The sequence below is a fragment of the Drosophila melanogaster genome, chromosome 3L, assembly GCF_000001215.4.
Source record: "Drosophila melanogaster chromosome 3L".
In the NCBI taxonomy this organism is placed as follows: Eukaryota; Metazoa; Arthropoda; class Insecta; order Diptera; family Drosophilidae; genus Drosophila; species Drosophila melanogaster.
The window spans coordinates 20,988,677-21,003,400 of NT_037436.4; the positions used below are offsets into that span (position 1 = coordinate 20,988,677).

General features: G+C 45.1%; 2 protein-coding genes across 6 annotated transcripts in view, besides 1 other annotated feature; one reads left to right on the top strand and one right to left on the bottom strand.

Annotated features, from left to right (window-relative positions):
• Positions 1 to 2,996: 2,996 nt before the first annotated feature.
• On the top strand, positions 2,997 to 4,254 carry CG12984 (uncharacterized protein). 2 transcript variants are annotated; one of them, NM_141019.3, is made up of 2 exons: positions 2,997 to 3,484; positions 3,919 to 4,254. In NM_141019.3, the coding sequence occupies exons 1-2, from the start codon at positions 3,040 to 3,042 to the stop codon at positions 4,059 to 4,061; spliced, it is 588 nt and encodes a 195-aa protein (NP_649276.2). In that variant the 5' UTR covers positions 2,997 to 3,039; the 3' UTR covers positions 4,062 to 4,254. The 2 variants fall into 2 exon arrangements, with proteins under 2 accessions (NP_649276.2, NP_001287137.1); NM_001300208.1 differs by lacking the exon at positions 2,997 to 3,484 and adding an exon at positions 3,771 to 3,855.
• Positions 3,635 to 3,830: a mobile genetic element.
• Positions 4,138 to 14,724, bottom strand: part of skd (skuld) — a 34,621-nt gene continuing 24,034 nt past the window's right edge. For 2 of the 4 annotated variants that reach the window (NM_168880.3, NM_079914.3), the window contains 6 exons: positions 13,341 to 13,521; positions 12,667 to 13,250; positions 7,826 to 12,605; positions 7,648 to 7,762; positions 7,473 to 7,588; positions 5,455 to 7,411 (listed from right to left, as the gene is read on the bottom strand). In NM_168880.3, coding sequence (NP_730591.2) covers positions 7,028 to 7,411; positions 7,473 to 7,588; positions 7,648 to 7,762; positions 7,826 to 12,605; positions 12,667 to 13,250; positions 13,341 to 13,521 — 6,160 coding nt within the window. In that variant the 3' untranslated portion in view covers positions 5,455 to 7,027. Of the gene's footprint in view, positions 7,412 to 7,472; positions 7,589 to 7,647; positions 7,763 to 7,825; positions 12,606 to 12,666; positions 13,251 to 13,340; positions 13,522 to 14,724 lie in introns of all 4 variants that reach the window. The other 2 variants (NM_168879.3, NM_001275205.1) reach the window with 2 other exon arrangements.

The window sequence follows — 14,724 nt, forward strand, 5'->3', positions numbered from 1 at the left end:
GGCTAGGGATTGTTGGTGCCCAAGACGCTCCGAAGCCGAATCCATCCAGTTCCCTCCATTTCGATCGGCAATTTGGCCTTAACGTCGGACATGGCCGAAAGCCGCTGGCGCGCATTGTCCACTCTCTGTGGGCCTTTTTGCTTTATTATAGCAGCGCTTATACAGATTAGAATAAATCAACTTGTCCCCCGCGCAACGACTAGACTCGTTCTGCTCTCGTTTTGCCTGTCCGGCGATCGGAAAACGCTACCGGCAACAGCCAACTAAACTGGCCAGTTGGATATATGCAGCTGCCTTGGGTTCTGCAGAGAGAACAATCATTGAAACTGGCCATTTACTTCGATTTAAAAAGCCCCATGCATTTCTATTTGTATAAAGTGTTAAATTAACGATATACATTTAAAGTGGAACTTATAACTTAACAATGAATGGCCTAAAATGATGCTCAAACTATTGGAAAAACATATATGAGTAATTTTTTGTTTTAGTGTAGCATGTGAAATCCAGACCCTGGACTGACCACCCTACTCCCTAGATAGTTGGCCGCGGATCGCCATTAACTGCGCACCGACCAAAAGGATGCTGGCGGAGATAAGCAGGCAAATAAGTTGGCTTACGCTAGAAAAGGAATTAATAATGCAGAAATGATGGGCTGCACTTTCGTGGATGCAAGTTGCAGGTTGCTTGTGGACCGGACGACGAGGATCGGAAATGCGAAATGTGTTGGGTAATGGAAAACAGCGTCCAAATGATCTACGGAGGAAATCGCAAAATGGTTTCACTTGTGCTGTTGAAGCTTTTCCTGCAGCTGGTGATGTTTTAGTCCAGTGCTACTAACTTTCAACTTATACTCCCTTAATATATAATATCTTATCTTTTATATACACTACCAACTTTCAAGCGAAGTATCATCGAAGGTCAGAGTTGTTTAAAAATTGTTTACAACTTTATAGCCCAATTTAAACGTCTTTGTAAGCCCTAACTGCAAAGCAACCTTGAGGGTTGATGTTCTGTTCACCGGATCGGAGAACATAAACTCCAACACTTGACCAACCCAAGCAAATCCTACAAATTAAACGCATTCAAGTGCAAGATGCAGGAATTTTGATTGGGTCAACCGAGTCGGTGGAGTCCGCTCGGTAGCTGAAAAATGCCATAACAAAATGTGTCAAGTGCCAGACATAAATGCCTAAGTAAGAGAGCCCCTAGAAGCGCAAGGAACGGACCCCGGGATTGGGGAACAATGATGCCGTTCGCAATCCTCCTGCTTGGCTCCATGGCCTGCGGCCCTTTTGCTGTTTGCCTCGCCATTCGACATGGGGCTGCTCGGATCGAATCGATGGGGATCGGACGGGGATCGCCTTGGAGCCTTGAAACAATAAATTTCGGTGCGTCACTTTTTGTTTGCTTCTCCAGTTGGCAATTAAAATGCGCAATTGGGGCTATAAGGGCTAGCCAATCGCCGGGACTTGTACTTATTTGTAAGTTGCACGCCCGCTGCTCCAGCTCCAACTCCAGCTTTGTTTCTCATTCCGAAGTCAACAATCCTTTCAGAGTTTCCATTAATTTACATAAAAATATCTTAATTGCAAGCAATTCGATGCGATTCGATTTTTTTGCGCTTATCAATGCGATGTCATGTCGCCGACGCCCCGAGCCCAGAATCTTCCAAGCGCACACTGAACGAAATACAGGAGACGTTTCCAAAAGTACAAATAAAAAAAGTCAAAATGATCAAGCTTGTATATTTAATAAGTTCAAACAAGATAACGATAACGATAACGATGTCTCCTCTTTGAATATATAATTTAATTGCAATATACATACATTCTTATTACGTTTACTGCGAAAGAAATTAATTATACCAAAAAACATAAAATATATTTTTAATACCATAATGCTTTTATATGAAAACTATAAAATTAAATTCTTTTAAATTTTTTAGACAAATTAGTGAAACAAAATTTCAGAGTGAGCTCTTCTCCTTTCTGAAAAATGCTTAAGTCTCCACGTCAAGATCGCCATCTCGATCCACATGGCATCCACTTGCACTTGAACGGGGCAGCAACACATGTCGGGCGACACTTGCAACCCGCCAGTTGTGGAGCATCCGATGTCCTCCGTCCTGCGTCCGCTGTCCAATGAGCCCGACGACTCCTTTGTCCATGCATAATCGCTGATAAATGTGGCTTTCGGTGCTGCAAAAATGATTTGTTGATAATTAATGCAGTCGCCTTGGGTGGGGGCAACAAAAAATGGGGGACAAACTGCCCGAAACCCGTTTGCCGCATGCCGCAAAAGAAAAAAACTGTATATATAAGAACAGCAGCCAGCAATTTGTGCTGGCCAAAGTTGTTGTTGTTGTTGATGTTGCAATCAGGCCTTAAAGGCAATCAACGCACAGTAATTCATGCCGCCTGACAGCAGCAGCTCCATTCTTTAGACTCCATCTCCAGATCCCAGTTCCCATTCCAATCCGAAAAGAACCAAGTGAAAATTGTTTCCTACGATTTTTCTGCGCCTGCGTCACGCAGCTAATTGCAAATAGTTGAAGGGGGGCGGGGAGGTGGTACCAACATGATCGCAATTAATGGGGCCACAGTTAGTAGGCTGCTTAATCGTGGTCACTTGATCAATTTAGCACGCAATGGAATCGGTAAGGCAAAAATTGAATGAGCAAAGGGGAAGAGCGGGACGAGATTGAAATTAGAAAAAAAAAAACTAGAAATCAAATTTTAAGCGCTGTATACATCTTAAGGATTTTACTGCAGTTAATACGTTTTCTGAAATTAAGTGACTAATCTGATGAATTTTGTGTGGAGCTGAAAACGGTTGATAAGGAACTGTAACTCGTTTTAAAAATAAATTATTTAAATTGTAGTTGACCTGATGGTAATGCGTCTTGCTCTGCTAATGTCGCAACCCTGGAAAAGTTATTGGAAATTTAGGCAGCCCTGGGTGCGTCTAATTTATGTTTGTGTATGCATTTCATTTCTAACTCTTTTCAACGTTATTCGATTTAATTTTGCAATTTCGAACATGAATGTGGACAAAGCCAGAGACGAGATGATTGAGATGTCCGAGCAGGTGTGGAAGGATGCGGAGCAGTGGCAAAGAGGTATCCACAATGGTCAGGCGGTCATGAAGCAGATCAAGGCCATAAATCTTAAGCTCTTCAGCACCGAGAATAGGCTGAACAACGCGGACTCGCGTAAGGAGCTCCAGGCCACAGGGAAACGGATCAACCACTTGTACCAATGCCTCCAACGACCTCTCGCCACGATAGGCAACATTTTAAGGACCCTGACCGGTATCAGGGACAACACTGCCAGGATGTTGAGCCGCTTGACCATATTCTTGGACGATGAAACACTGGCGAAGCACAGAATACGGCCCAAGCTCGAGAGTTCCAAGCTTCTGAAGATGCTGCAGTTCCTAAGCCACCGTTACGATACCGAATGGGAGGTCAAGGAAATGGTCGTGAGTAAGTAGCCGATGAATTTGTGGTCCTCCTAATTTTCCAGCGTCGTTATAGAGCACTGTACTAGCAGTAAATCGAACTTTTTGGCATTATATAAGGAAATGTATTATCAGTCTGAAAAATATCCAAAATATAAATAAGCCAAACTTTTACACTGGATCCGTTGAAAAGCAGCGAAGAGACGGAAAGACGCATTTCTGACCCCATATAGTATATATTCTTGATCTGGAATACTAGTCGAGCGGATCTGCTCATATCTGCCTGTCCGCAATTCTGCCAGTACATGTCCGTCCGTTTGAACGCTGTGATATCGGGAATAGCAATAAGTTGAAGCTAGAAAGCTGAGATTAATTCGAATAAAAGGGTATCTGCAGGTGGTAGAGGAACTCCCTCGTGGTTTGTAATAAACATGTTATCGTTTCGTATGTTCCTTACAGACGAATTGGAGAGAATCAGCAACTCCTATGATCTGGATCTTGCAATGGCGTGCTGGAGCACTTGCAGTCACGCAGGAGGTCCAGAGTTCGCAAAGATGATGCGCGAGTATTACTGGATCATTGATCGCCGGCAACCTTTTTAGCTGACTTCCTAAAAACGAAGTAGAGTCCTATGTCGAGGACACCACGAGGGTTCATTAGATGTTAATCCACTATTTTAAGAGAAAAAACTTTACGTTTTGAATTTGATGTTAGTTTTATTTGAAAAATTGTTTTTTAGTTTGTATTTGTTACCACCTGTTTGCCAAACAAATCTATAATCTGTAAAGAAATTACAAAAAATTTGTTGTTCCTTTTTGTGTCGGTTTTGCTTTGCACATTTAAAATTTGACCCATTGTTTGACCTTTGCTATTTGCTCATCAATTTTGCTCTTGTTTTGTTTCTGACTTGGTAGCAAAACAAAACTTAATTGTAATTTGACTACAACAACATTTTGTTTTTGCCCTTTAATTTAATTGTATATATTATATAATATGCAATTCTGTAGCTAGATTTTGACATTCACGTTCTCGTACCAATCTCGATATATATTTGTGTATATATAGTGTGTGTATGGTGTCTATAACATGCGCTCTTTTGTTTTATAAACAAATGTCTGTTTTCACTTCAAATTGCTCCACGTCCTTCGATACTGGAGGATTTTGTTTTCGGGACTTATCGATCGAATGTCCTCGAAACTAATTTAACTTAATAATTGCATACTAGGCTAGGCTAGTAAATGTTTTCCTCGACAACGCTTAATGCACTTTTTTGTTTGTAATTTTCCTTTGCTTTGTGGTTTTTCTGTTTTGTGTTGTTTAATTTTTAATTAGTTCTCAAGCCTGGAACTTGCCCTAAATTAACTTTACAATGAACGTGTATAACTTGTAGTCGCTCGCATTTCCTCATCTTAATCTCCAAGTGAATTGTGGTTGTCCTTAGTTTAATCTAATCCGTATTTAGAAAATGTTCAACTCGTAAACTGAGTTTTGCTTATTAAAAAACTGTTCCCATTTTGGTTTTAAATCCATATCCATATATAATTTTTTCCTTTTGTTTTCTATATTTTTTTTCGTTTGGTTTTGCTATGAACGCTTGTTGTCAATTGTTGCAGTAAATGTTTTGAGTTGGTTTTCATATTTAATTTTTCCGTTTTCATGAATCGTTAAACATTTGTTGTGCTTTACACTTAATTATTGCTATAATTATTTGCTTTTATTGGCGCCCGGGCACTTCGGTTTCCCGGGAAATGAGTGATAGAGTGTGTGTGGCAACTGAAACCCTTAGCTAGGAAAAACTCGGCAAGCACGATAATATCGATCTCTAGAAAATGATTGTAAGCGGTTCCTTATTTACAGCGTGCACTTGCGTGATATATAGATATGGGTGTTCTACGTGGGATCTGGGCTAGTTGGGGCTCTGAGCGATAGGATATGGATACAGATACGGAATACGGAATGCGGAATCAAATGAAATAATGATGAACAAACAGGTTTGCAAACAAGTTCGGTTTATTACACAAATAAAAAGAATACTAAATGAAATCGAAACTACTTAAAAGATACGCGTGTGGGGTGTTGTGTGTTTCTATGTTGGTGTTGGTAATTACTAGAAAACGTCTTTGTAATCGTAGGTTTTGTGGTTTACACAATTTACGCTAATTAAAATACACAGGTAAAAATAATTTCATTGTTTAATATTGGTTTTCTTTCTTTACTTAATTGATTTTGTTTTAAACTTAAGCCTAGCGAAAATCGATTTAACGTGCAAACTCAATTGTGGTTGTTGTGTTGTTGGTGAGTGTAGAAAGCTTTCCCGTTCTTTACAATCGTTATTATTAATTTGTACACATTTTCGTTTAAGTATTCCATTATTAGAAAATTGGCTATGTGAGTGGTGTGTGTGTGTGTGTTTGTTGTTTGTGGGTTGGGTTGGGTCGGGTCGGGTCGGGTTCAGTATCTGTGTGAAGTACAAATGTTTCCCTAGGATTATACAAATACAAAAGACAACAAAAAACACACGAAATTAAAAACTCTTCCTAACCGCTCATGCTAACTCTACTCCTATCCGCGTCCTCTACTTACTCCTACTCCTTCCTCTACGTCCTTCATCATCATCTGCGCTAGGCGTCCAGATATATATAGTTTTTATATATGCAATTTACAGTATACCGTTTCAGTTAATTATATGTTTTGTTGTTTCCGTCGTGTGGGCCGTTTAATGCGTGTGTTCGGTGTTGTTTTACACTTTCTTCTTGTATAATTTAAATTTAAACTAATTCTCGCTTTGCACAAAAATTTACACAATTTATTGATTTAATTTATTAGATTTAAATAGGGTCTCCTCTTCTGCTCCTCCAATTTGTTGTAAACTAATTTCTAATTGTATAATTACACTTTTGTTTTGCTTTGTTGTTGCTGCTGGTTTGCTGCTTTCGGCGAATTGGTTGTAAATATGTACAAACTTTTTTACTTATGCTAATATGTTTCTCGCGTTAACTCCACTCCGCTATTGTATATATATGAACTATATGCTTATATGTGTGTGGTTGTTTGTTGTTGTTTGCTTTTTGCTATCTCATTCGCTCCCCTTTGTATATTTATAAATATTAAACACTAATCGAACGCCAGCCTATGTATATATATAAAAATAAAATTAAACAAACAATTCTTGCACTTGACACTTTTACAAATTCTCGACGACTAATAAATAGTAATGCTGTTGCTGTTCAAGACTTATCGGTAGACGATAATGTTTTATCCGCCGCTTTCATCGGTTCATCGGTTTATGTTTAGTTTTCCTGTTGATTATGCTAAGTAATCTGTGCGTTGCGTTAACTGCTGCTGCTATTGCTCTGGTTGTTCTGTTGTTGTTTTTCGATTCTGTTAACTTCTATTCAGGGTTACTTGGTGTTGATTCAGCTTCAGATCCTTTCGGTTCTGTATTCTGTTGTTCTTTGAAGATGTGATATAGCTAGTTAGCTAGTGGAAGTTCTGCAAACGGAAGCATGCGACTGCGTTTGATTGATTTAGTTTTTTAGATGATCCAAAGGATCTGAGATCCCGGACCTTAGGCTATTGCAGCCGTCAGATAGTACAGATCCATTAGCGTCTGGACATTGATGGGCAGACAGGAGAGACGATCGTGTGTGTTGGAGTCGAGCGCCAGCCAGGAAAGGGCATTGTATCCCTCGAGGACGAAGCGCAGCACATCCGCTGTGAGATTGGAGTCAAGCGGATGATCGTTGCCTGACTGATGGGCATTGGTCGAGTTGAGAATATCGTCGGCAGACTGTATGCTGGGCACATGGAGATGGAGGGCTGTCTTCAGAAACACCGGACAAACGTCTTCTAGATGCGGACAGGCGGACCAGAACCAAGCAGGCATGCGACCGGTTGGCGCCGTGGACACCATGTAACCCACTGATATGGGCTGCTGGTTGAGTGAACCAACCTGAAATGCAAAGGAAAATAAGTAAATTCTTTAGGTCAGTCCAATATAATGGATCACCCACCTCCTCTACTTCCTGGGGCGGCGTGCACTTGAAATTATTACCGCCAGCGCTCTGCCAACTCCGATTGTCATCCATGCGACCGGGACTACCATGATTGGATACTCTGTCCATATGAGCTGTTTCAAGATAAAATTTAAGTATTCGAATGCAAAGAGTGGTGATTAAAAACACTCACTGTCCCAGAAGAGATCTCCAATGTCCGCATCGCTGAAGTCCTCGTTGCCCTCTTCCTCGAATGTTAGAAAGTCGTCATCTACTTGCGGCTCGTTTTGGAACTGGCGCGTAAAAGGCTGCGAGCAAGAAAAGGGAAAACAATTATAGGCAATCGTGTTGGATTAGGCTTGTAAACTTACCGCACAGACGGCGCTAGTGGGAAAGACCAGGATGTGGGTGCAGGTCACGTCCTGTGGAGTGGCCAACGGGTTCTGCATGGAAATCTGTGAGAAGCGCTCATCTGGCGTAAACTGGTCGGGCATCACGCGCAGCTTGGCATCCGGCTCCAAGGTCACAAGGCAAGCACTCAGGATCGTGGGTGGATACATCAATGTACATTGCTTACACATATCCTTAAATTGCTTGGATGCCTTTTGCAGCTGTTGCTTGCTGAGCAAAAAACTCCACGACTTCAGTTCACTGTGTCCGATCCTTCCAATGCGTCCGATAACCAAACGCCACATTTGCGATGTCTGCGAGATGATTCCCATGATGAAGTCCATCAGTTTCTTTAGGGCCACATAGCGAGCAGGGGCTTTTCTCCTCCGAGCACGATTTGGCACATCAATATTAATGCAGATCTTCTCCAGCATCTCGCCCCTTTCATCAGTGGCGGTGGCCAAAAGCCAAGCCTGATCCTCACTTAGGCAGTAATTGCAATACATAACCGAATAACGATGTTCATTCTGGCCATGCATACTTCCCGCTGATCTGGAGAAGTCCGTTTTGTCATTCCTCTCGTGCATTGGTGCCAGAACAAAGGGAGCCGTGTACATCTTGTAGGCCCGGCGATTGGGTTCATCCTTTGTCTTGAGAAACGCCTCCATATTAGCCGCCGTACCAAAGCCAGTAAGACTTTTAACGGATTGGGCATGCACCAGATGTCGCCGGCACTGCGAAAATATGTTTAGAGCCAGGCACCTAATCTCGTCCGAGAAACGCTTTCGATTGCCGCACGGACCCAGTTCCATTACCGATTCTAGCGATATAATCTGTATGTTCATCTGGGATCGCACTGAATCTGGGACTGCTTTCAGCAGTTCCGCATAGCAACGAAGTAGAGCAATCAGAGCTAGACGCTCCAGCTCGCAGCTATCCGAGGCGAAAGTGAACGGATTGACCACATAAAGGACAATGGCTGACGGGTTGATGTCCTCCAAAGTCTCGCCCATTCCCAACGGATCTCCGAGGATCAGAGTTGGTTTGGTTTCACCTGCTGCAGTGCCTCCTTTTCCCACTCCGGGTTCCTGTTTTATTTCGTTAGTCTCCATCGGTTGGACTTGTGGTTCTGTACCTGGCTCCAGCTTTATATTATCCGTGGGTAAGTCCCCGCCTGGCAATCCGCTGACTGAAGAGCTATTCGAGGAGCAAGAGCTTCCTCCTTTAGAGTGTGAGTTGCCACTGCCATCTGGTGGATTCAACAGCGTTTTATCATTTGGCACTCGACTTAGGTATGGAGCCAACTGGTGAATAAAGGCAACTGCATACCGACGGATTTGCTCCGCCAGAGCAGCATGTTCCAGGGTACGCAGCCAATCATCCAAGGGAGTTGTTTCCCGATCCGCAGGCACGTTGTTGCGAGCAGCGCCTACTTGAAGGAAACCATCCCATCCTCGGATGGGTGTGTGTTTGCCCAGCTTGCACATCTCGTAGGTGCTGCTTAGTTCCCGGAAATAGCTGCGAGTACAATTTACCACATGCTCGTTGTCCGGACACACTACCACGTATACAACATCCCTGGCATAGGAGTACGGTTCCAGGAGAAACTTATCCCAATAGTGGATGGAGTGCGGTGCCACCGAGATCCAATCCTTCTCGTAGCCCACCACCACGGATGGTATCGGTTGCGGCTCACATTGTCCGGATGCACGGCCTGCCAGTCGATGGAATTGGCGCCAGGTTAGCGGTCCACTCACCGTATTGTACGAACTGGCATCCTTGGAACCTGAGCCGCCCCTGGATTTGCAATGGAATGCATTCTGCAGCATCGGCTGTATAGCATTCATGGTGCGTACAATCTCCTTATTGCTACGGGTGAAACCGACGGGAAGATATGGCCACTTGTGAACCGTCAACCGCCCAGCACCAATACCTGCTAGCTTGTGACGCAAAGCAGGTGGTGGCGCATGGAAAGCTGTCAGTTGCTGCTGCTGATGCGAGCTACTGCTACCATTCCCATGGAAGTCCATCATGTTGTCCATCCGCTGGTTTTCGAATGCCAATCTCGACTGCTCCAGGGCCAAACTTATAACGTCGTGTGCATCCATAAACTCTAGAACATTTGCAATTGATGCCAATGAGGCAGTGGGAGCTCCATTGTTACCGAAGATCCTTCGTTGGCGGGACATTCGCCTCCGATGAGACTGAAGTGCTCTGTGCACCGAACTGCTAGATGTTTGGATGATAGAGCACTGATCCAATAGCAGGTCAAATACAGCATGACCCAATTGCTCCAGTTGTCCATTAGGCAATCCTCCCGCTCCAATTTTATCCAATGCAGAGCTTGTTTCTCCAGGTCCCTGCTTGTTTTGGTTTTTCCTGCTAAGACTCTGGATGATACTGAGCAACGTGGGCTGCTTATTCCTGCCCGGATCATCCGCGATGCCCGTGATCTCCACCTCATCTTCGTAAAAGAGTCCAGCGCGATGAGAGAGTCTTCGATTAACCACTGCACTGAAACCACACGTACACTCCACGGGATCATCGTCCACATACCCGGTGATATGGGGATTACTGCTGGGCGGCGTGCAAGACGACGAGTTGGAGCCACCATTTGGACCATGGCCATGTCCGGAGCCAGCTCCGGGCATCGAGGCTGAGGCTGGCGAACCCCCAAAGGCACTGATCATCCGCATGCCGCCAAAACCGGCGGAACTGGGTCCATTGAGCATTCGCTGTCCAGCCAAAGCGCCTCCAGCTCCGGAAGGGAAAGGATTGAAGCTAACCCCGGGCAGGGGTACATATACTCCGGAATCCGCTCCGCGAATATTGCCAATCTTTTGCGTATCCGCATTGCACACACACACACTGCTACTATCAAAGTTGTGATCCCGGAAGACATTCAAGGCGGTATCGTACAGCAGGATGTTAACTAGGACAGAATTTACTTCTGGTAATTCCTGAAGCAAGGACGAGGATCCGGCTGCCATCGCTGTTCCACCACTGACAATGCCCGCATCGCCAGTGTACGCTACCATACCCATGTGCCCGCCACCTCCTGTTCCGTGACCCACAACTCCCGTTGCTCCGCCGCCCAAGCCATGCATGTGCGGATGCTCTTGCGAGTGAAGCGGCCGGTTCAAGTACGATGATGTGGAGGTAGCTGGACTGGCCACAGCCAAGTCATACGGATATGGCGGTGGCGGATGCGTGGGGGTTGCCCTCGACATTGGACTACTTCTGGCGGCATACGGACCCATTCCGGGTCCCGGTGAAATTGGTGACATCCCCGCTCGGTGCATTAGCTGCTGCATGGAGGCACCAGGTGGCGCTTGTGGGCAGTTCAACTGATTCAGCAAATACTGACTGCCACCACTGCTCAACGGTTGCGGAACAGTAGAGGGCGTTAATGGTGTCCTCGGCGCCGCTGACAGGAGATCATGAAGGTGCTGATGCTGGTGCTTCTGGTGGCCAACTCCTCCACTAGCCGCCGCTGCTGCTGCGGCTGCCGCTTGTTGTTGCTGCTGATTCTGAAGCTGGAGCTGCTGTAGTTTCTGCTGATGCAATTGGATGCGCTGCTGAAGGGCCTGATGTTTCTGATGCTGCTGCTGTTGAGCTGCCGCTGCTTTAGCCAAAGTTGCTGCTCTTGATTTGTGACTACTCCAGGTGGGTTGATAAAAGCATCCCGTAGGCAGAGTCAGCGGCGGCTGTGTCTGACTGGGCAGGTTGGTCAATGGAGCATATCGCGTCGAGCCCACAAACTTCTCCTGTTGCGGAGGTCGGTACACATAATCCCAGTCATTAATGGGCTCTTCCATAGGACTACCCAGCTCCAGGTTATACTCCTGCTTTACCATTTTGGAGACAGTCTGGATGGCCACCACGGTGACGGGAGCTTGTGCGGCAGCCAGCATAATACTGTTGCTTGGGTTGCTACAGGCTGTTGTGGTGGTGTTGATACTACTCGTGATAGTGGTATTGCAAGTAGTGGTGATACTACTGGTTATAATGGTTGTGGTGGTGTCCACACTGAGATCCGTCATAACCACGTCCGTTTGACAGGGACTCGAGTTCGGGTGCTGCTGCTCGTGAGACGGTGGTGTGGGAAACATCTTGGTAAGATCCTCCGCCTGGATATTGCCCGCGCCCGAGGCCGCAGCTGCTGCTGCCGCTGCTACGGCAGCACTGGCCACCGCTGTGCTCCGTTTGAGGTCTTCGATCGTATTGGTCACAGCACTGCAGCCGCCATTCGAGGGGTTGTTAGAATCGGGTGGCGTGTGGATTTGCACACTGCTGCACTCGTCGTTCGAGCTTGTCTCAAACAACTGCTCCAGATCGTTGAGCGAGGGATTCAAGCCTTCAGCTGTGAAGAGATTACCACCGCTACCACTTCCTCCACCGCTGCTGTTGCCGCCCGAGGATTTCGACGTTTCCTTGCAAGAAGGGGAATGCAATCCAGGCTCTGTCTTAATGTTCAGTCCCTGGAAGAAGCTGCTACCATCAGCTTCTACATCACTGCCACTGGCAGTACTGTTGGCAATGCCCACTAGACCACCGCCGGAGCTGCCCGCCGCCTGTCCTCCACCGCCTCTCCCTCCTGCTTGGCTCGCTGACTCATCCAAGGAAAGCAACTGTGAGCCATAAACGGATCCTGGCGAAGGCATCACGGGCTTCACGTGGTTTTGTCCTTCGTAAAGGTTCTTGGCATACCTAGGTCTCCGTTGCTTTTCCATCTTCGGACGTTTCACCGTGCTATAGTCCCTGTAGTGGTGAAAATTCAATGTTAGAGCGCTGTTTCAGAAAGACAAAACGACATACTTACCAGTATTCCTGGTACTGAAAGTCATAGATGACCTCCTTGAGCCACTCCTCGTCGTAGAAGCTGTCCGGATCCTTTAACGTCAGCTTTGGCGGGTTGTACAGTCGCTTAAAGTTGTTCAAGGCCTCCGTGGTGGAGGTAACACCTCCAACCCCCCGACCTTGAGCACCAGGCTCCTGCTTGATGGCCATAGCTGCCGATGGAGTCTGCTGCTGCATCTCAAGCTTCTTGACACTTATAGTACCAACCGCATTTGCTCCAATTGCATTTGAAGGTCCGCCAGATCCGGCGCCACCAGCTGACGTTGCTGCTGTGGGCGTAGCCGGTTGCTGGGCGGGCACACTACCTGGACCCGTACCAAGGCCCTGCCCACCAGCTGGCCCTCCGCCGGCCGCATGATCCGTATACGAGGGCGGCTCCACGCTTGGCGTCTGATGAACATAGGGCGAGGCCGTAATGCTCTTGCTGTCGTGCTGGTCCGTTGGCGTTGGCGCCGGTGTATTCTTGTCCAGCAGGTGGTCGATAGGCGTCGGCGGCTGTTGGAGATTGGAAACGGAAGTTGGCGCATGAGGACTCATATTGAGCAGCTGTGAAGTGGACAAAAGTGGACATCGTGTTAGTGAAACAAGCTGACTTGGGGTCTGTACGTTGGTTTTTGGGTCGTCACTTTCACTCACTTGCTCAGCGGGCGGCACGGATGTCGGTTGCGAGTGCGCCGAATTCGGATGCGGAGAGGGAGCCGGCGTTGCCGGTGATTCCACGGAGGCCACCGGCATCGAGGAATCGCCGCCCAAGGAGTTGCGGGAGTACGTTGAAGCGCCGCCGTGTGGTGTTCCATGAGGTGTGTTTCCCAGATGTCTGTCGGAATAGAAAAACATGTACATATGGAATTAGCATATTGGATAAGTGTTATCATAAGATCAGCTGGTATCTTATTATTTTTCGAAAGGTTATGTACAATGTTTTATCTACGTATAGTGTAGCTATGGATTCACAGGTATGCGCGTATTATTTAATATATATATTATTACTCGGAATACTCCAACAGGAGAAGTGCTCCAAAAATAGCAATAGCAAAATTAATCATAAAACCATATCCATTGTTTTAGGATTAGATGTATTAAACAAAACCGTTACAGCTGCAAAATAATATAACTTATAAGATAAGTGCACTTTGTTAAAGCTTATATAAGAAAATCCAACTATTGTGGTGTCATACAAAATTTCAAAATAAATTTTGGATATCGATATATTCTAAATTTAGTTTTAAGGCACTAAATTATTTTGTTCTTGTAAATTCGTTTATACATGATGTGCTGTTGTTATTTACAATAAAAAAAAAACCAGCAAATAAAACCAAAATCATTCCACAAAATGCATAAAACCTTAAGGAATCGAAACAAAGATACATGCGGCACCAAAACCAAAGTATTTAACTGAGTACTCATACTCAATGCAGTATCGAATACAGAGTATCGAGTACCGAGCTTTTGCAAATCGAGCCATGAGAAAATGAGAACGGCAATGGGGAAGTGGAGTTTGGGGTGTACGAGAGTGGGGGGCAGTAGATATACTAAGCTAGTTAGGTACTACATAACGTGTTGTATGTCCTCGTCCTCGATATGGAAAATATTATACAATTTGTTATAATGCCGTTGCTTGCAGTCTTTAGTGTTTGTGTAGCGTTGCGTTATAATTTATTTTAAATGTTGCTAGCTAATTTACCATTTACCAAGAACGATTAAGTGAATTGGAATTAGAAATTGTTATTTCAAGATGACGACTCGTGAATGTTTGTGTGTGGGGCTCCTTTTTTTTTTTTTTTTGGAGAGGCGTGGTGAATTAAATGCGCCCCTATTCTGATTCCAGTGTATTTCGCAAAGGTCAAAAATAATATTCTCAAAACCAACCAATAAAATAATAAAACATAAGAAATCAAAAGATTAACAGAGCGTGTGAACAGAGTGGAAAGAAAATTATATAAATGTGGATAAAGAGCGAAAGTAAGTGGACGGGTGGTATATATACAGTAGCAGTCAAAAAAGTAGCACTTGAGACATT